At 40.1% G+C, this 21435-nt stretch overlaps 2 protein-coding genes across 4 annotated transcripts in view; both read left to right on the top strand.

Annotated features, from left to right (window-relative positions):
* Positions 1-13006, top strand: part of LOC146554106 (sodium channel protein type 2 subunit alpha-like) — a 52184-nt gene extending 39178 nt beyond the window's left edge. The window contains exons 18-28 of one of the 2 annotated variants that reach the window (XM_085253334.1): positions 254-371; positions 485-639; positions 865-1038; positions 1413-1439; positions 2702-2824; positions 4261-4533; positions 4809-4862; positions 4943-5080; positions 5325-5429; positions 5608-5878; positions 6896-13006. In XM_085253334.1, coding sequence (XP_085109460.1) covers positions 254-371; positions 485-639; positions 865-1038; positions 1413-1439; positions 2702-2824; positions 4261-4533; positions 4809-4862; positions 4943-5080; positions 5325-5429; positions 5608-5878; positions 6896-8124 — 2667 coding nt within the window. In that variant the 3' untranslated portion in view covers positions 8125-13006. The remainder of the gene's footprint in view (positions 1-253; positions 372-484; positions 640-864; positions 1039-1412; positions 1440-2701; positions 2825-4260; positions 4534-4808; positions 4863-4942; positions 5081-5324; positions 5430-5607; positions 5879-6895) is intronic. The other variant, XM_085253335.1, reaches the window with a different exon arrangement.
* A 1050-nt stretch (positions 13007-14056) lies between these two features.
* LOC146554105 (uncharacterized) lies at positions 14057-19976 on the top strand. 2 transcript variants are annotated; one of them, XM_085253338.1, is made up of 7 exons: positions 14057-14212; positions 15447-15658; positions 17003-17086; positions 17173-17265; positions 17345-17455; positions 17564-17696; positions 18185-19976. In XM_085253338.1, exons 1-7 carry the CDS (start codon positions 14209-14211, stop codon positions 19561-19563), a joined length of 2016 nt encoding a protein of 671 aa, XP_085109464.1. In that variant the 5' UTR covers positions 14057-14208; the 3' UTR covers positions 19564-19976. The 2 variants fall into 2 exon arrangements, with proteins under 2 accessions (XP_085109464.1, XP_085109463.1); XM_085253337.1 differs by having other exon boundaries at positions 14092-14218.
* The last annotated feature ends 1459 nt before the right edge of the window (positions 19977-21435 follow it).

Genomic DNA, 21435 nt, shown 5'->3' with positions numbered 1-21435 from the left:
GCAGGCTCATGTGGAGCAGGAAAATGTGCTGCAACTTCTTTTTCTTTAAAAAAAACTCTTAATGTGTGACATGAATGTATGACAACAGCATCAGCAGTATCACAACAGGCTGGGGAACACAACCAGAACAAATCACTGTTTGCTAGTTTAATATAGATTCATATTCTGTATTTACACATGCAGATGTCAAAGAGCTGAGGGCTGTTTCCATACGAGGGCACGTGATTGTAAACACTCAGACTTTATTTTGTAGGAGAAGATCAGCCTGTCAGAGGGCAGCACAGTGGATCTAAGGAAGCCCGGAGAGGAAGAGGATAACTTGTCAGTGCTGGATGAAGACAGTATGGAGCCTGATGAATGCTTTCCTGAATGTGAGCGAAAGTAGCAACCTCACTAAATCTGCTAACGTGCATTCATTTAAAATGTTTATTTTTTTCCTTCATGCTGTGATAAATGCCGGTTTGTTTTTTGACACGGTCATCAGTCTGCATGAGACACTGCCAGTGCTGTAACATCAACACCAGCCATGGACTAGGACAGGCCTGGTGGAGGCTGAGGAAGACCTGCTACCAGATTGTGGAGCACAGCTGGTTTGAGACATTCATCATCTTCATGATCCTGCTCAGCAGTGGGGCTCTGGTAAGGGTCCTAGATCTAATTAGAAAGATTAGTATTGATCCAATACCAATATTAATTATTAATCTCTGGATTGACCAACAGTATCAGCAGTAGATTTGATGAGACGTTGAGCTGGCTGATGTCCAAATTGCGCCTTTTGTGTAGTTTTAAAGAAAAAAACTTCTCACAGATGGTTTTCTTATGCTGAGCAATGGAAATGTAATGCTGCGTTTTCTTATACTGCAGGCATTTGAAGACATTTACATTGAAAAGAGAAAAGTCATAAAGGTGATGCTGGAGTACGCTGACAAAGTCTTCTCCTACATCTTCGTCCTGGAGATGTTCCTCAAGTGGATTGCATACGGCTTCAAGACGTATTTTACAAACTACTGGTGCTGGCTCGACTTTCTGATTGTGGATGTAAGTTAACGCTTTGCTGCTTTGGTTTTCAAATCATATGACGTGAAAGGATGTAGCTGAATGTATGCCGTACTTGTGGGATTTATAGCTCTAATGATGCCAAATTTTTCACAGGAGAGCACGTGAATTAGCTCTAGACAACATTTTCAATACCTGAACCTGTTCGCTGCAGAACTAAGTGCTAATTCACACTGAAACAGTAGATACGTTGTAGATTTTTGCAGCTGCTCTCATGTCAGGATTTGGCCGTTCCCCAGTAGGATTTTGCCACACATTTGTGGGGAACTGGATGCGGTTCTGTAAGTGTTTAGTCACTCAAAGTGCCCGAGGCATGCAGCCCTTGACTTCCTCTGATTTCACCTGCTGTTACACAGATTGCCACAGACCGCTCTATTGTTAGGGTAAGTTGTAGTTAGCAGGTCCCAGGTGAGTATGGAGTATGGAGTCTGGGACTGGAAACTTGCATCCGCATCACAAATGCTTCTGTGTTTCTTCACTCGTAAGCGCTTTTTGTTGCGATATCAAAAGCCACCGTCTTGTTTCTAAACAAATGCTTTTCATATAAAATGAGATTTAAAATAAGAATAATTTAAAAAACCGCTCTCAGCAATCATCGTTTGAACCGCTTGGGTACAGGACCTTGGCTTTTATATCAAAACCAAACGCAGTTTCATGTGATCTGAGGCTTATCTACAGAAGATCTGGTTTACTGTGGAACGTAAAGTCTTCTTTTTGAACTGCACCAGCTGAATTCATGTGTGACCTGTTTGGTGTAACTCAGGTACCGAGCGTTCTCTGTTTTTTATGTTTAAAGGAAGTCCTAGCAAACTTTTCTTTCCTACTTTTGCTTTATTTTTGTATTTTTTTTTTGTCTGTATTGTGGTGGAGCCAAAGACTTCTGTAGTCCTGAAATTGATTTTGAGTATCTTCTTTAGATATATTGGCCAAACGCATCTTTAAAAGGACTTTTATAAAGAAATACAGATCATTGGGACCTTATTAGCCCTAAATTGTTTTGAATGAACTTATTGGATCAATTTGGAACAAAATGGGAAACAAATTTGGCAAAGACAGATTAAACTTCTTTATAAAACTCACTCTATTTGATATATATACATATTTATATGCATATATAGCTGAGTATGCATGCATGGATACTGTTTTTACCATATGTGCATACTTGTCTGTGTTTTTTCATCATCCTTCATGACTCGACTTTCTCACATATCTTTCATGCCATTTTCATCCATAGCTGTCATCCAAGGGTCATTCAACAGCGGAATACCATTTTGTTTTGTCTCTTTTGGATGTAGAATAGAGTGGAAGTCTAAATTTGCTGAAACGATGATTCAAAAACCAAATCAAATCTAAACCTCAAAAATACAATATTTGTGTTCCTAACTGTGGAATGTCCCAAAATACACACAAAAAATGTGACTATGGCTCTTTAAATGTTTCTGACGTGTCTCTTACGACTCTCCTCCGTTTTTTTGATTCTTTATAAGAGTCGCTAAAAATATACTCACTTTCTTGGCAAATGTGCTGATAAGACCAGTTGATATTGTTTTTTTCAGTACTTTTCGCTGTTTCCTCTCAAAGGTTTAAGCACAGATGTCTGTTTTATGATTCTCAGAGTTCATACACCTTTCTGTACTCCACATAGGTGTCCTTGATAAGCCTGGTAGCAAATTCACTGGGATATTCTGACTTTACTGCCATCAAGTCCCTGAGGACCCTCCGTGCTTTGAGACCTCTCAGAGCTCTGTCCAGATTTGAGGGCATGAGGGTGAGAAATATGTTTTCTGTCCTTTGCTGTCACTGTTGGCTACTAACATCCTGATTAATCTCATTAATATTCTTTCACTTATGAATAAACCCTTAGTTATAAAGCAACTTTAGCACTGGGACTACCACAACAGCTTAATTGATTAGTAGTTTTCTACAAGGTAGAAATGTCTCAACAGCTGCTGAGTGGATAAAACTTTGGAACTGATGTCACTGTGGATGTGTTGTAGTATTTCAGGGATTTGTTACATGTAAAGTCTTTAGTTATCCAACGAAAGACAGCAGTTCTTTAGCTTCTTGCTAGATTAGCCCTAAACTTTGTGCAAACATGTATAGTTCCCAATCTTATTGTAAAAAATGTAAATTACTCTAAAGTTCTGACAACTAGATTTTCCAGCAGTATATGTGTTTTATAGGGTACATGCTGAACCGAGCCATACTAAATGTAAACTTTACAGTACTGTTATACTTTTATAACAGTAGCTGTTAGCTGTTATACTTTTATTTTAGTGATTGTGATTTAATGCAGTTTTCGCAAACAGTTTAAATGGTAAATGGTCTGGTTCTTATATAGCACTTTTCTACTCTTCTGAGCACTCAAAGCGCTTTACACAACTTGTGCATTCACCCATTCACACCCATTCGCACAAGCACATTTTTCTAGGTGCTTTCTAAGTAACATTCACACACACTCATACTCCAATGGTTTGGGGTTAGTATCTTGCTCAAGGATATTTGGCATGCAGACTAGGGGAAGCCAGGAATCGAACCACCAACCTTCCGATCAGTAGATTACCTGCTCTACTGAGCTACAGCCACTCCATTTATTTAACTGCCACTTTATTAGGTACATCTTTTTACCTGCTTACTAACACCTAATCACATGGAAGCAACCCAATTCATTTAGGTATGGAGACATGGTAAAAGGGCCAGCTTAGGTTCAAAGCAAGCACCAGAATGTGGGGGGAGATGATTTGAGTGATTTTGATTTGGGCTCTGAAAACAAAGGGGGTCTCACACTAATACTAGCAAGGTGTAGCTCATAAAGTGGCCATGTGTATAAACGTGTGTGTCTGTCCATATACCCTGAATTTGTATGACAGTATCGCCACATTGTTATGTATCCCACTGACTTTTCCTGTACTTTCAAAAATCATACATGTGATTTAGAGTGAAATTGATTATCAACACACAGCACATACAGCACATGTATTATCATACAAAGGATTGTCATAACGTAAATCACTGTGAAAAATTGTCCTGTTGGCTTCAAGTTAGAATTGGGAAACTAAACTTCAACTATCACATCATAGCATATGTAGAAAACAAGATTACCAGACTAGTGTGCACTACAGAGATCACAAAGATAAGCTGCTTACAACAATAGAATATACTTTATTTCTCTGGGACTGACCTGATTTCTTGTTTGCTCATCAGGTCGTGGTGAACGCCCTCATAGGAGCTATTCCCTCCATTATGAATGTGCTGCTTGTGTGTCTCATCTTCTGGCTGATCTTCAGCATCATGGGAGTCAATCTGTTCGCCGGCAAATTTGGAAAGTGCGTGAACAGAACGGGGTTCATCCACAGTGTCTCTTTGGTCAACAACAAGTCAGACTGCCTCACCATGAATGACACCCAGTTCTACTGGACAAAAGTCAAGGTCAACTTTGACAATGTGGGGCTTGGCTACCTTTCTCTTTTGCAAGTGGTAAGTTGATTTTATTTTTAACCTGTCAAACATGATGCCAGCCTGTTTTTGCTAATAAACACCTTGAGAACTTGTTCACTATTCATGTTGTTGTTTTGTTCCTCTCCTGTTCTGTCCAGACACTTAAATCAGTCTCTCTCATGTTGCAATATTTACAGCAGATCATAAAAGACATTTCACTGTTGTTTTCGTTCTAAAAATGAAATCAGCTGTTACTATAACATTACAATGCAGCGCCTGGACTATGACATCGTACTATATTCTCTTATTTACAGGCTACATTTAAAGGATGGATGGAAATAATGTATGCAGCTGTTGATTCAAGAGGAGTAAGTATATTATTTTCTTCCACACCTATACCATGAAAATTCTAACTAACTAACTGACTAATGAACCCATTTGTTTTTAGGTGGAGGAACAACCGATAAAAGAAATCAACCTCTACATGTACCTCTACTTTGTAGTCTTCATCATATTTGGCTCCTTCTTCACCCTCAATCTCTTCATCGGTGTCATCATTGACAATTTCAATCAGCAGAAAAGAAAGATGAGTATTAAAAACGCTGATTTCAGGCTGGGATCACTTGATATTTGCGTGCAGTTCTTATTATTTGAAGCTGCAGAAATAAATGCATGAATAGTCCAATAAAAGTACAAAGGAAAATTTTCTATAGTAAGAATAAGGTGGCAGGATTTTTGGTTTTAATTCCCCCAGATTGAACATTTAAAAGAAAACAACTCCTGTCATTGTTTTAGGAAAGAAAGTAACGTGAGATATTTTTCTTTTCCACTTAGGAGGACAAGATATCTTCATGACTGAAGAGCAGAAGAAGTACTACAGTGCTATGAAGAAGTTAGGAACTAAAAAACCTCAAAAGCCAATACCCAGACCCACGGTAAAGCTATATAAATTGCAAATGTAGCACATTTTTAAGATACAGATTTTTACCTGTACACTTTATATATTGTTTAAAATATTTTGTATTTTTTTGAAGTGATATCATTAACCTTGCAAACCTTGTTAAGGATTATATAAATTAAATTGTATTCTTGCTTGTTCTTTCCCGATCCTAGAACATTATCCAAGCCTTCTTCTTTGATCTGGTGTCTAAGCAAGCCTTCGACATTATGATCATGATGCTCATCATTGTCAACATGGTGACCATGATGGTGGAAACCGATGAGCAGTCAGAGCGAATGGAGTCCATCCTCAACAAGATCAACCTGGTTTTTATTGTGATCTTCACCACCGAATGCCTGATCAAGATCTTTGCCCTCCGTTGTTATTTCTTCACCGTTGCATGGAACATTTTTGATTTCGTGGTGATAATTCTCTCTATTGTCGGTAAGAAGTAAAAAAAAATCTTTTTGTTTACAATTTTTGTAAATGCCAAGCTAGTGAAAAAACCAGTCAGAAAAGATGAGGAGGGAAAATTGTGAGTGTCCACCTGTAAAAACATACCTGTTTTGGGGGTTGTCTCATTGTTGTCCTGTTGTTATTTCAACATCTAAGCAACCCAGTCTTTAAGTCTGACCTCATTAGTCATTTCCGGGTCCAAACTTTGCTTCAGGTCCCACAGCCACTTTAACATCGCTGAAAGTTAAACACTGTCTAAATTCTTTCATCTTTAATAAAATGATCTGTGTGGCTGTTCTACCAGGAGTAACAATTGAGTTTAACATCCAGGCATCCATGAAAACAGAATTTATGAAATGAGTTAGAAGTTAGCAGGGAGTTAGCTTGCTAGTTTCTACCTAAACATGATATAGCATGTTGTGACTGAGGGATTTCTGAAAAAATTAAAATGTACAGCTCTGCTATCACTTCCAAAATAAATGAAGATGGAAAACTAAACAGCAGTGACGTTTGTAGGGTTACTGAAGTTGGACTAGCTGGTATATAATGATGTGCTGCGCGGTGGCTAGGCACAGAGCTATGGTTAGCATAATACAGTGGCTTGCAAAAGTATTTGGCCCCCTTGAACTTTTCCACATTTTGTCACATTACAGCCACAAACATGAATTAATTTTATTGAAATTCCACATGAAAGACCAACACAAAGTGGTGTACACGTGAGAAGTGGAACGAAAATCATACATGATTCCAAACATTTTTTACAAATAAATAACTGCAAAGTGGGGTGTGCGTAATTATTCAGTCCCCTGAGTAAATACTTTGTAGAACCACCTTTTGCTGCAATTACAGCTGACCACATCAATATCCCACAAGTTTAATTTACTTGATGTTATACTCTGATTAAAAAGGGCTTTTTGAACAGTATATGAATTACAGTGCTGCAGGTTAATTTGAGTGTGTCATTGTGCAATGAGACAAATCACTTCCTGTCTGCTCTCATTTCAGGGATTGTTCTTGCTGACATTATTGAGAAATACTTTGTATCGCCGACCCTGTTTCGAGTCATCAGACTGGCAAGGATAGGACGTGTACTCCGACTTATACGTGCAGCCAAAGGAATAAGGACTTTACTGTTTGCCTTAATGATGTCCATGCCAGCACTGTTCAACATTGGTCTCCTACTTTTCCTTGTCATGTTCATCTATGCAATCTTTGGCATGGCAAACTTTGCCTATGTGAAGAAACAAGATGGAATCGATGATATGTTTAACTTCGAGACCTTTGGGAATAGTATGATCTGCCTTTTCCAGATCAGCACCTCGGCAGGCTGGGACAACCTGCTCACCCCTATAATGTCCAGCCCCCCAGATGAGTGTGACCTCAACTTCATCAACACAGGCACCAACACCCGAGGAAACTGCGGCAACCCCTCGGTGGGCATAGCTTTCTTTGTCAGTTACATTATCATTTCTTTCCTCATTGTGGTAAATATGTATATAGCTATCATTCTGGAGAACTTCAGTGTTGCCACAGAGGAGAGCACAGAGCCCCTGAGCGAGGATGACTTTGAAATGTTTTACGAGGTTTGGGAGAAGTTTGACTCAGAGGCCACGCAGTTCATTGAGTTCTCCATGCTGTCGAACTTTGCTGACACTCTGTCGGAACCGTTGCGTATCCCAAAGCCCAACAAAATCCACCTGATCTCCATGGACCTCCCTATGGTCAGTGGGGACAGAATCCACTGCCTGGATATTTTGTTTGCCTTCACAAAGCGCGTACTGGGAGAGTCGGGGGAAATGGATGCCCTGAAACAGCAAATGGAGGAGAAGTTCATGATGACCAACCCGTCCAAAGTTTCCCACGAGCCCATCACCTCCACACTGCGGCGCAAACTCGAGGAGGTGTCTGCGATCGTCATCCAGAGGTGTTACAGGAGGCATCTTGTGCGCCGGCAGATGAAGCAGGCGTCCTACCTCTACAGACAGATAAACTACGAGACAGTTGTGGATGTGGAGAATGCTCCAGAAACGGAGGGTCTGATAGCCACCATGATCCAGCATTATGGGCCTGTGGGGGCTGCAGAGACAGCAGACGACACTATAACATCCTCCCCACCATCTTATGATAGTGTGACCAGGGCAGCCTCTCTGAGCCTCTCTGAGGTGACCCGATCAGTATCCAGAGACTCTGAACTCAGGGAGCCTGGGGAAAACTATGAGGAAACTTTTCTTTGAGAGTCAGTTGAACGGAGGGTGATTGTATTGTTTTTGTCTGTTTTGTTTACAGCAGAGAATATGCATTGAAATTACTCACGGTCTAAGAGAAAAAAAAAGCTTTTATATTTTAACAGATATGGAGGGAATATGCAGTGTTTTTAGGTAACTCGGCCTCTATTTTCTTAATGGAAGATGTCAGTTATGCCACAACGTTCAAAAGAGTACCATGGACAGCTCTGAAGTTAAACGTCATCTTAAAAATATCACAATATGGCATCAGACATAATCACGCACTCTTTTTTAATATCGACCTAGACCTATCAAGACAAAGCCACAACATTAAAACCAGCTCCCTTGTATCGTATTGGTCCTCACTGTGCAGCAAATACAACTCTGAGTCATTGAAGTAAGGAAACCAGAAGACTTGCAAAGGTCATTTGTGATATCTGGCACCAAGTTGTTAGAAGCAGATTAATCAGATTTAGAATAAGGTCTTCCGTTGAATGGATTTGTTTATCCACCACTTTATAAGACAACTAAACACTGCACTTGCTGCAACCAGTTGGCAAACATTTGAGTCAAGTCCCCATAGCAAAGAGATTGCTCACAGATGAGTTGCGCTCACACAAAAGTCGGGTGTGACTGATGCCGACATTGCTGCAGTCTGTCTGCCTTTATAAATCATTTATTTGCAAACCTTCGACAATCTGTCTGAAAGTGACTGCAGTCCGTCTGAATTAAACCACAATTTTTTGGAGACAGGTTGCTGCCCACCAGGCAAACTGTGCAGTCACAATCTTTCACCCTCTGGGCAAGCAACTGGCCACCACAACTCCTTACAACCTGTCTTCAACAGCAAAAAAAATGAAATGCAATCACTGATTTTTCCTAATCACAAGGAGGTTGCCATCCTACTTTTACTTTAGTGTGACTGAGCCATTACAGAATTAGAGAGTTAGATTAGAGAGTGTTTACTTGCAGATTAATAAAACTATCCAATGACAGATGCCAATGAAACAACATCATGACTTCAAGGAATTTACAACAGTAGTTTACACTAATAAATTTTTATTGCTAAAACCAGGAGTCCTCGTGAAGTAAAATTTGTGTCTGAAGCAACACATCCCTCCTCAAGGCCAAGAACTGTCACCTGCAGTGAAAAGCTTCTCTCTGATTACATGATAAATGGACAAGCAAAACCCCCGAGAGAACAGCAGACAAAAAAAGAAATTGGTTTCTCAAACTGAGAAATACAAGATATATGCAGCAAATTAAAAATTATTAAAGAAAGGTATTAAAGAATGCGCCTAAGTAACAAACTGACGATACAATCAAAAACAGATTTGGCTAAAAGTTTCATGAAGTTAAAAATATATATTTGTTGAATAAGTTATTTTCTACAAATACAAATTTGATAGAAATGTCCAAATGTTTTGATGGCAGTCAGTCTCGCCTGCAGGCTGAAGTTTCTAGTTTTAATTGACTGTGGCACTTTTAAAGTGCTAATTCAGGTTTTAATATGTTAATGCATACTACCGTATTACAGTTTTAACCAAAGCTTACAACTTTAGCAATTGCTCATCCAGAATGCAGGAAAAAACATAGCCAAGCCAAACCCATAAAATGACATTCATTTTACTACTTTTTGTCAACAAAATATCATTATTGATTAAATGAAGGTGATATATGCATTTTCAGATGACAGAAAACAAGCAGTATTTCATATTCATTATAAAAAAATATACTACAATGAAACCTTTTACAGCTATTTTGTCATGTATACTGCATTGCACATTTAACTTGTGTGTCAGTTACTAAGAAGGGCTGTGTGTACTGATGATCCCTGAATCATGTGCCTGATATTGATTATTGTCCGCACACTCTGAATCTCTTTAGACCGTTTAATTTGATCTGACTGATGTGGGTTTGAAGAGCATGCATGCACTGAAAGCTCATTTTGTAATTAAGCGCGTAAACAGCTTCTAGGCTGTATGATGAGTGTAAAGCTAATTTTTACATATTTTTTGTGATATATTTATATTTAAAGACCGTTTCAGTGACTCTCATAGTGGCCATTATACGATATGTTAAAACTATAAAAATATAATATCTTCATTTTTATATAAAAGACTTTCCTTGAGGACCTGGTTGTCTGTAATGCACTTAGGTTAAACATTTTATCGATTGTTTTACTGAATGATAATAAAGCTCTTTTACAGACCTGTGGATTTTCACTGACCACACAGTGGACAGTTAAAGCTGCGCTCAGAACCGAGCAGCATCCCAGCATCTTCATTTTCACATGAGGAACCAGTTAACTGATTTGACCTCATTACAAGTCAGGGCGATATTAAATCTCTCTCACGCTCAATCTCTCTCAGAGTCCATGTGTTTAAAAAAAAAGCCAAACAGATGTGCAGAAACCTTTGCATCACTGTGCTGTCCTTGTGAGTGTGCTCGTATTGCCCTTTGCAGCTTAAATTTGTTCATAATGCCAGCACAAAAGCGACATGACCACAAAAACCCCTCAACAACCAGCCTGAGTGATCTTAATCATTTCCACTTGTTGTTATTTTTTTAGTTTATTTTAGTTTTTTCATTCTGACACAGACTCATGTGTCAGTGATGTGATGTGATCACACAGTGATGGGAGATTTATAACACATGCGAAAAATTTAGCAATACTTTGAAGAGCCACAAAAACTAACTACAAAACCAGTTTTACAGTGTTCATACCTCGAGACGTCAGTGTGTTTTTCTACTTAATATGTTTTAGATATTAGTGTCAAATTCATTGTTTAAACACACCAACATTTTCAGTTTGCTAAAAAAAAATAAAAATCAAGGGTGCCAATTTGGATTTAGCTCCAAAGAGATTTCCTCTCTCTCGTTGTCGGGTGGTCAAATCCAACTCTGACCAGCTGGGATGGAGGGATAATCTGTGTGTAAAAAAAAAGAAAAAAAGGTGGGGGGTGGTTCACTTGTTTTAATTACACACTCGCAGACACACAAACACACACACAGTCTTCCTCTCTCTCTTCCTGTCTTTCGCACTCTTACACACTTGCGTGCACACATGCATTAACCTGTCCGCCATACACACGCTATACTCTTCGACCGTGGTAACAGACAGATGCTCGCTTTAAATTGAATTTGGGTTTTTATGCGTGAAGGGCCGGAAAAAAATGTGGCATGACTGGATGTGACTTGGTAATTGATCTGATTTTTTTTAAGCGTTGGGACATGTGGCGGAGATTAAAGCTTCATCACGGAGAGAAACTAAAATATTTTTTAAAAGATTAAAAAGGCACTATGTGTAATTACAAAATGCACAGCCACAGTAAGAATAAATAATTAAAAAAGAAGCGACGACAACGTAATGCTTTAGAAACACTGACTGCATATGATGTGAACACCTAATACAAGGGACATATGATGAATATGGCACCAGTATATTCATACATACATATATATAACAATAAATTTGTCAGTCTTTAAGGTCAATCTTGGTTCTCCACTCTTGGAGTACAAACATTTACACTTCAGCTGTTTTTAATGAATCTCTGACTTCTTGGTTTTGTGGTTTTTATGGCCTGTCTCTGCCAAAAAAAAAAAAGAAAAGAAAAATGAAAAAAGCGATAAAAATTGAAAGAAAAACATTAAAAATAAAACGTTATGTTGGAAAAATTGATACACTGTGAGCAAAAAATTGAGAAGAATATGAGCTTAAAGCTTTTTAAAGTTATGTGAAAAGTTATGTCACTTCAAAAGATCTTAAATAGGTGGTCAACACTTTTGTCCTGGCATGGACCTTCTAAAGTCTGAAGTTTCTAAAGTTTTGCAGTGGTTAACTACATCCAATCCAAATCCCCCCCCCCCCCCCCCTCCAAAATGGGACAGTGCAGTAAAATGTAAGTAAAACAGAATACATTGATTTCCAAATCTTATAAGCCCATATTTTATTCACAGTAGAGCACAGAAAATATGAATGTTTACATAAGAAAACACACCATTTTAAGAAAAAAAAAAGGTTATTTGGAAGTGAAAGGCTCAACAAAAGTCTGGACAGGACCATGTTTAGTACTGTGTAACATCCACTCTTTTAACAACAGTCTGTAAAGATCTGAGACCTGAAGAGAGCAACTGCTGGGCTTGTGGGAGAGAAATGTTTCCCACTCTTGTCCTCAGTTTTGTCATAGCATTTGTTTCATGATGCTCCAAATGTTGTTCATTTGTGTAAAGAACCGGACTCTTCTACTACAAAGCTATGCTGTTATAATAGATGCAGTATCCAGTTTAGCATCATCTTGTTGAAATATGCAAGGCCTTCAATGAAGAAGATGTGGTCTGCGTGGTTGCTCTAAAACCCGTATACACCTTTCAGCATTGACGGTGCATTTCCAGATGCGCAAGCTGCCTAATCACATCTACACCATCAGAGATGGAGGCGTTTGAACTGAGTATAAGCTGGATGGCCCCTCTCCTCTTTAGTCTGAAGGACCAAAAAGAATTAAAATCTCTGATTTTTCTGACCACTTTGGCAAATTTCATTTTAAATGACACACAATCAGATTTGTATCATGTGTCATTTGTAAACACAGTGTTTTACAGACCGGTGAACCTCTGCCCATCTTTATATGTGAGATGCTCTTTTTATACCCAATCATGTTACTGACATGCTGCCAACTGCAGATGTATTTGTAATACTAATTATTTTCCCAGCCTTTTTGTTGCCCCCATCCCATCGTTTTTAAAACTTGTTGCTGCCTTCAAATTGAAATTGAGCTAATATTTTTCATGAAACAGTTTAAATCTCTGTTCCAACTTCTCTGGAATTAAAATTGTTTATATACTGCTTTTGGTATTTTCATGTTAAGCCTCAAATACTTTAAATATGGGTAATTTTCTTTTTAAATTACTTTCTTTCTAAAAGAAAATAGATCTAATTGTTCTATATGTGAAGTTGATTTTAAAGCCTTCTTTAATGATCCTACAGACTTTGGGTACCTTAAAAAACTAAACAAAATAAACTTTATGGACTCAATCAGTCAGGTTTTTTGATAAAGATCCTCTTACCTGAAATCTGTTCACAGTGAGTTAGATTTTCTTACTTGATGTCCACACTGCAACACGTGTATTTTAGTAGTTTATCACCCAGTTTTATTGATATTGGAATACAAAGTTATAGCTAGCTTGCATGTTGTTGTAACTTTTTAGTCCTGGACCGAGTGGCTGTGGGTGACAGCAAAGTAAAAACCAAGGCTGGCTTTACTGAAAGGACTGAGAGACACATAAAGAACACAAACAAACAAAAGAAAACAAAAACAAAAACAGAAAAGAGCGGAAATAGCCTTTTTAGGTACTGCGTCTGTCAGTCACCACATGTGCTGCAGGGTATTTACTTAGTCATGTTGGTTTATACTGCCCAGATGGCCTGATGAGGCACTATCTAATTACTTCTCCCATGGATCCTCTGCCTCTGATAAATACTTACTGAGCCATGACTGTTTCATATCCTTCACTGCCACCACCAGGGGGTTCATGCAACTACACATGAGTCTGAAGGATGAGCAGATTTAGTTTGGAAAGGAGACAAGGCCCATCAACATGCAGTATTAATGAAAAACTAGAGAACATGTGATAAAGGTTTGGTGATTTACTATGGCCTTCTGATCGCTTCTGCTTATCTTCTCGTCCTCCTCTTTATAATTTTTTTTTGTTCATCCAAATGTTATGATATTAATCATTTTCATACTACTGTCATTTAGGCTATAAACTACCACTAAAGACGTATAACAGAGAGGGTTTTTTTCATTTACATTTACAGCTTGAATAAACTGGCAGAGACGTCTCTGACTGCGTGTAATTGCTGTTATTGAGCTGTTTGCAGCAGACAGTAGAGGGCGGTAGAGCTGTCAACCCAACATATGCACCACGAAGAAGAGTCCGGAAGTTACTCTGCTGTGTTTGTCCGCCTACTGGAAACGGTGAGGTGTGTTGAAGCGAGTGCTTGTTGTCAGCGTTACCCCAGCGGGAAGATTATTTTATGAGGGAGCCTTCCTCAGTGTCCGCTGAACAGCTGTACCTCTTCAGGATAACAACATGGGTAAAGGTTAATTTTCTTTATCGGTTGTCTTTGTTTGTCTTGATGTCGTTAGCTTTTCCGCTAACGTTAACTTCCTCTCTTTGACTCATTTTCGACAGCTTGTGAAAAAAAAGTCGAAGAAATTATACTGCACTTTGAAAAATATTCAGTAAATTTCCTGCCGATAAATCACAGACGATGAAAGTTTTTTGGTTTGTTTTTGCTCGGCAGTGCCCCTTCAGTCTTATTTTGTTCACATGAAAGATAACACATAAGAGAGATCCTAATTACACAGAAAGGTAGTAGTGTCATACACAGATAAGAAATTAAAGGGTGGACCAATCCTAAGCACACATTCATATCACACATCAATAAGATAACACAAGCTAGAAGCTCGAGGTGGGACTTACCGGACACCCCACAATACAGTATTACCGATACTTAATTTACAAAACAATATTATTGTGATTTTTGACATTTTTGCAATATGCTGGGTATTGCAATGACATATATTGTCACTTATCATCTTTTTTTCAACTGCCAATTATGTTCTTAAAGTTAAACTTTGTCATTATTTGTTTTGTCCAATGAGAAAAATTTATTTCACTTCATTTTTTTTATGACAATAAGATTGTCAAGTGTACCAATACTGTCACTAAAACCTGAAACAATTCCATGCAATTAAGTTTCTGATAATACAGCTATTAACTGTGATAAATTGTGGGGAAATCACAGCTGTTGCTTACTGTATAGACGGAAATTTACATTTAAGTGTTTCCTTTGCGATCAGCACATTTGGGACTGAGCTTGCTCTAAATTAGGAGGTAGCTTTCTTAAGCTAGACGTGTCCAATATTGGATGTTTTTTTTAATGGTTGAGCCGATTTCATGTAAGTTTGCTCAGCTAATATCTCAGGATAGTGGTGCATAAGATTAGCTCACATGTTCATAGTACTCTCAGCGTATGTACTGGCACGCAAAAATATTGTGATACTTTGGTGTTTTCATTTTTTTTCTCCCCACAACTAATGGAAGCCTATTAAAATCTTTGTCACGTGTGGCTTCATTGACTTCTACCTGACACCATATTTTCTTCTTTTAAGAAGAACAAACAACCTAAAGAAAACTGAGTTTTTATGTACCGACACCTGTGTTTTTATGAATAGTTTTCTCATTCCAACTGTTCAAAGTGTGAAGAATATTGATGCTGTAGGAGTCTCTACAGATTCATTGAAAGGATCAATGTACTGTTCTAGCACGTACAGAGGGGCCCTTGCCTCCATCATCGCTGAGGCTCTTGGTTCCACCACTGCGGGTGATGTCGGCTGTGATGTGGAAGGTGGTTCATCTGAAAATCGTCAAGCAATATGGGAAAGTGGAGGAATTTGTGTCCTTGGTATCTGAAGCCATTCCCGACATCTTAACAAGCCATCAGGTGACACTGCTCACTGTGGGGTTGAGGGCAAAGGTAAGGAAACATACTGCGGATTCAGTCTCCACATGTATTAGTCACATTTCTATCATGTTAAAATTTCTTAGGTATTTGCATATTTGTCTGACTGTGGAATTTCTCATTTTACAAACTTGTAAGGATTATGTTGGCTCGTGCAGTTGTTAATCTAACAACAAAATAAAAGCATTGCATTGATCACAAACTGGTGGCACAGTGGTTAGCACTGTTGCCTCACAGCAAGAAGGTCCTGAGTTCAATTCTATCATCAAGCCGGGGTCTTTCTGTGTGGAGTTTGCATGTTCTCCCCGTGTTTGCGTGGGTTCCCTCCGGGTACTCCGGCTTCCTCCCACCGTCCAAAGACATGCAGCTTGTGGGGATAGGTTAATTGGCTAATCCAAATTGCCACTAGGTGAATGTTTGTCTGTCCCTATGTGTTAGCCCCGCGACAGACTGGCGACCTGTCCAGGGTGTACCCCTCCTTTCGCCCTATGACAGCTGGGATAGGCTCCAGCACCCCCCGCGACCCTGAAAAGGATAAGCGGAAGCGAATGGTTGGATGGATGATCACAAACTCCAAAACTTTACTTTGTCTTGAAGATGATATGAGTAACAAATATACATAATACTTTTTCTTAAATCTTTAGTGTCACATTTGTAGATACAGAGGTGTTACGACCCGTCTAGGGCCAGGCAGTAACATGAGTGAGGCACTCGCTCAAGACCAAGACCCAAGCAGCCAGAGGAAACAAATCCGTTCGTTATAATGTGATTTATTTACAAAGTGGAAAAAAAGGAACAACAAAACGGGAGTGTCAACACTTCAGGGTGAGCCAAGGCCAAAATAATAAACAAAAACAAATCTACACAAATCCCACACCCCTGACCTTCCTAAAACAAAGTCCAAAAATAAAGACAGAGTCTGAGCTCCTTAACTAATTCAAAACAGGAGAAAACGGGTGATCAAAAGAAACGGCAGCTCACCCCTACCCACTCCACTTCCACAACTTTTAAGCCGCACTGCAGCCAGCAGCTGCCACAGGTACACTGCTGGGTCATGAAACGCGAGGACCTCTCCCGCCATAACACTCCAGCCTTCTTTTAATGGGCGGGTCCTCCAGCTGGAACCAGTCACGTCGGGGCAGTGTATCCACACACCAATCGGAGCAGGGCTCTGGCACAGCTGAATTAACATAAAAAGATACATCACCTGCACAAAACAAACACATGAACATGCAAGTTCGTAACAAGAGGTAGTTAAAGGCAAGTCTTTCTGTAAGTAGAACAGAAAGAGGCAGCAGGTAGATTTCACTGTTTACATTTGATCTTTCACTGTTTGTCTGTCCTTAACGTCTCTTCCAGATGATATTGCAAATGTTAAACTCTGAGGATCTCGGAGGCATTAAAACACACTTGGGTTGCCTGCTGCAAACTCGCTCACGACAGGTGTGTAGTGCTTAACGTTCCTGGATGTTGGTTATTGGCTGATTCAGAAGCTCTGCTTGACTTTAACTGTTTATTTAACTCTGCAGGTCTATCCAGAAGGTAACCCTCTTGAAGCCAACATTGTCACATTTGTTCAGAGACTCCTGGACGACTCAGAAGGGAGAGAACACTTCCTCAAAGTGTGTCTCTGCTTTTGTCTTACAGTTAGTCTAAATATAAATAGGTGAGGGTGTTTAATAATAACTTTTCGCCTGATAGAATGTGTTTCCTGTGGCGTATGGGCCCGACTTTGACACAGCACTGGAAAAGCTTCTCTGTGACTTCTTCTCCAAACTGGAAGAGCTGCTGCCAGTACCAGACTTTAAACAGGTAGAGGTCCACAGTCTTTACCTGTAAGAAATGACTATTTTTAGGGCGTTTTCACAGATTAGCAGTCTAAGGCCTGTGCATTAAAATCATATTATTTATCTGATAAAGGCTGCTTTGTGGATCAGTGATACACCAGCTGAGGTAGAGGAGTACATGCACTGTGTAACTGAAGCTGATGACATCAAAGTATTGCTCAGAACCAGGCCTCGCAATAGTGAAATGGCCAAGATAGATTCAAGTGGTGAGTCTGTCTGCCTTTCTTTTCTCATTCACATCCCCCCGCAACCATAGTCAAACTAATGATGCTTAAGCCGGGGGTCTTTCCTGTTTAAAAGGGTTCTTCCTCCTCAGCATCTCCAAGTGCTTGCACACAGAGAGTGATCTGATCATTAGGATTCTCTTCACTCTGTAGGCTCTTTACCTGACAGTCTGTAATGGGTTCATAATGTGTGCTACATACAGTATAAGATGCCTTGAAATGACTGCTGTTGCTGAACTGAGGCTCTATAAATAAAATTTAAGTGTATATGTGCACTTAATCAGAGTTATGTATTTGTCAGATGCAGTATTTCTATTGTAGGTCCTGTGATTGACATTGGGAGCTGTGTTTTGGATTTCTATAGCCAAATACCTTCAGTTAATTGAAAAAGATAAAAATGCATTGGTATTGGATGCAGTTATTTTTATTGACCCTTTTCTTTTTGAATTCTTAATTCCTCTTTCAAACAGTGCCATCTCCCTCAGAGCAGCGGCTTTTTTCCTCGTTGTCGCTCCCCGTCTCCCTGATAGACAACAGCGCCAAAGATGTGGAATCAAATGCACCAACTTTCGAAAACCAAAGAGTGTCTGAAGCAGCTGCCTTTCAAGAGCCCAGAGATGGTGACATGTGGGATACAAGATGGCCACATGAGGAAGAGTCTCACAGCGCAGAACAAGAGGCGGGAGGAAAAGACACCGACAGCATTCCTGACACACATGTTGTGGAGGAGTGTGGTGACCAAGCTACAACAACTCGCCAAGCTCCCTCTTCATCTGCTGAGAGTCATGTGGTATCCAGCTCTGTGATCGGCCCTCTCAGACAGAGAGTTGCACAGAAATGCACTCAGTGTGGGAAGTGCTTCATTTACAAGTATGAACTCCTGGAGCATCAGCGGCTGCACACCGGAGAAAACCCTTACAAGTGCTCTCAGTGTGGGAAAGCTTTTCGGCGGAGCTCTGATCTATCAAGTCACAGGCGGACACAGTGCAGAAAAGCAGCGTACATTTGCATCAAATGCGGGAAAAGCTTTCAGTCTATGCAGGAAAAATGTAGACACCAGTGTGTTCATAGCATCCACAAGTTTGACTGTCCTTACTGTGGGAAAAGTTTTAAGAAAATGTACCTGCTGGCTAAGCACAAGCTGACTCACAACCAGAACCGCATTTTCACATGCAGACAGTGCGGGGAGGTATACCCGGGTATAAGCGAGCTAAGATCACATCAAAAGATCCATCCTCCTCAGCTGTCCAATCAGTGCCAGCAGTGCGGGAAGTTTTTCAGCTCGGCTGCGTGTTTGACTGCTCACCAGCTGCGCCACACACAGCAGAGGACACAGATTTGCACACGCTGCGGCAAAGCCTTCAAGAGCAAGCATGATCTGAACCTTCACATGCGCAGTCATACAGGCGAGAGGCCCTTTCAGTGCACCTACTGCGAGAAGCGTTTCTCCGTGTCAGGAAACTTGAACGTACACGTAAGGATTCACACAGGAGAGAAACCGTACCTGTGCTCCGACTGTGGCAAGGCTTTCATTTCTGCCGGAGAGCTGCAGATACACAGGCGCACCCACACGGGGGAAAAGCCATACAAGTGCTCGGTGTGCGGGAGAGGATTCACCAGGGCGAGCAAAGTGACGCTCCACATGCGTGTTCACACTGGGGAACGCCCCTACGAGTGCTCTGAATGCGGGAAAGGCTTTTCACGTGGCAGCGAACTGAAAAAACACACAATGAACCATGCAGGAGTCCGGCCCTACGCCTGTCAGCTGTGTGCAAAAACGTACACGTGCCTCAGTCACCTGAAAAGACACTTAAAATCTCACAGTGTAGTCCAGTCTCAGACCCTCTGATTCTACTGACTATCAAATGGTCTTTTGCCATTGATGAGGTCTTTGTGCAGTGACACTGTACACACTGTTGCTGACTTCATGCACTGCATCATAGGATTTGGACTTTGTTTTCTTCTTTTCTTTTAGAGACTCCTTCCTTATCCTCCATTTAAAATGTCACTCAAGTGCAGCTTCTGGTCCTGACATACAGATGTTTTGTTTGTTGTGTTGTTTTTGTTTTATTTGTTTTCTGATATCCTAAAATGTGATTTTGAAGTCATCCAAGAAAACGGTGTCCTTCTGCGTTTATTAGTGCCTGTATTATTATTATTATTATTATTTTTCCTTCTATGAGGTAACACTGACTGGAGTAGTATTATTTACCAGTGACACTGTTCAATATTGTAAACACAGAATAAACTAGATAATTGCCACCTATTTGTCCTATTTGTTGCTCTACAACAGCCTGATATCCACTTATGAGGACCTTATACTGTCACTGTTCTATTTAACCCTTGTATGGTGTTCGGGTCTGTGAGACCCGTTTTCAGTTTTTCTCAAAAGAAAAATTAAACAATTAATTATTTTTTCAACCTGAAATTCATTGGCTTTGGCTTATTTTCTGTGAAGAACATAAATCCGAACTAATTTTCAATGACCTCATACTGTACCTCCCCCCACGCATTTACATTACATACAAGGTGTTTGGGTCCACTGGACCCAGGCCTAATAAAAGTGTTGAAAGTGCAGGTCCTGTGTTCCCACACTCTGTCTTCCTCCTCTCTGGTGCTGCTGATAGTGTTTTCTTCCCCTCCTGCTCCCGCACAAAGTTGCAACATTGTTGAAAATTCAACTATCAACACCGTCTGCTCTTACATTCCCACACATTTTACCCTCTTTCTTGAGGGATCCAAATTTTATTTTCTCATACCCTGTCCCTCCTGCAAATTAGGGGCATAATACTATAAATAAGAATTTGCCAGTGTGGTTCTTTATCACAACTGATCAAGATGGCAAAAGATTATCTGCTGCGAGGGCCATCCAATTGATTTTGGAAGAGAGAGGGGCTTCGGAGGATGATGTTGACAAAGAGGGTTCAGAATATTTCACATTTCTGAAAATTCAGAGTTTGACAGTGACTTTGAAGAAGAGGATGAGGTTGAGCACCATTTAGTAACCAAACAAAGACGAGTACCCCATCTGCTGCCAGCTCCAGGACCAGAACAAGCCCACCAGACAGCAAGTGAAGAAATATGGACGTCAATAACTGGTGAAATTGAATGGTCTTCTTGCCCAAGAAATGAGCCACCCTACAGAGCTGTTACTGTGATAAGCCAGGGCCAACACGGCTGACAGGTACTCATGTGCAGGACATCAAGTCTTCATTTGAGCTTTTCATCCCAGATTCCATCCAGAAAATTATTCTGGATTGCAGTAATCTAGAAGGACGTGTGTTTTTGGAGAGAGGTGGAAGGAGATGGACCAAATTGATCTGCAGGCCTACTTTGGGGTTCTTATCCTTGCAGGAGTTTTGAGGTCCAAAGGGGAATCCACAGAATCCTGTGGGATGCAGAAACCGGCAAGAACCTTTCCATGCATCAATGTCTCTGGACAACTTCCACAAAATTTCCAGGATTATCCGTTTTGATAACCAAGATGACAGACCAGCTCGACGGCAGAGAGACAAGCTAGCTGCCATCAGGACAGTGTGGGATAAGTGTGTGCGCCACCTCCCCCTGTTTTTTACCCTGGGCCTAATGTCACCATTGATGAACAGCTGATCCCATTTAGTTGTGAAACATATTGCTTCACGTGTAAATGTGTTGTCTTTCCACTCACTCCACTTGATTATAACTGATCTATTTTTTATAACATTTTATAAAAAAAATAAAA

This window comes from Mchenga conophoros, linkage group LG18, assembly GCF_057382185.1.
Source record: "Mchenga conophoros isolate Kocher_MC1m ecotype Shallow Benthic linkage group LG18, M_conophoros_male_GT1.1, whole genome shotgun sequence".
Classification (NCBI taxonomy): domain Eukaryota; kingdom Metazoa; phylum Chordata; class Actinopteri; order Cichliformes; family Cichlidae; genus Mchenga; species Mchenga conophoros.
Note: the sequence above shows the minus strand (reverse complement) of the source record. Positions and strands in the feature narration are given on the sequence as shown.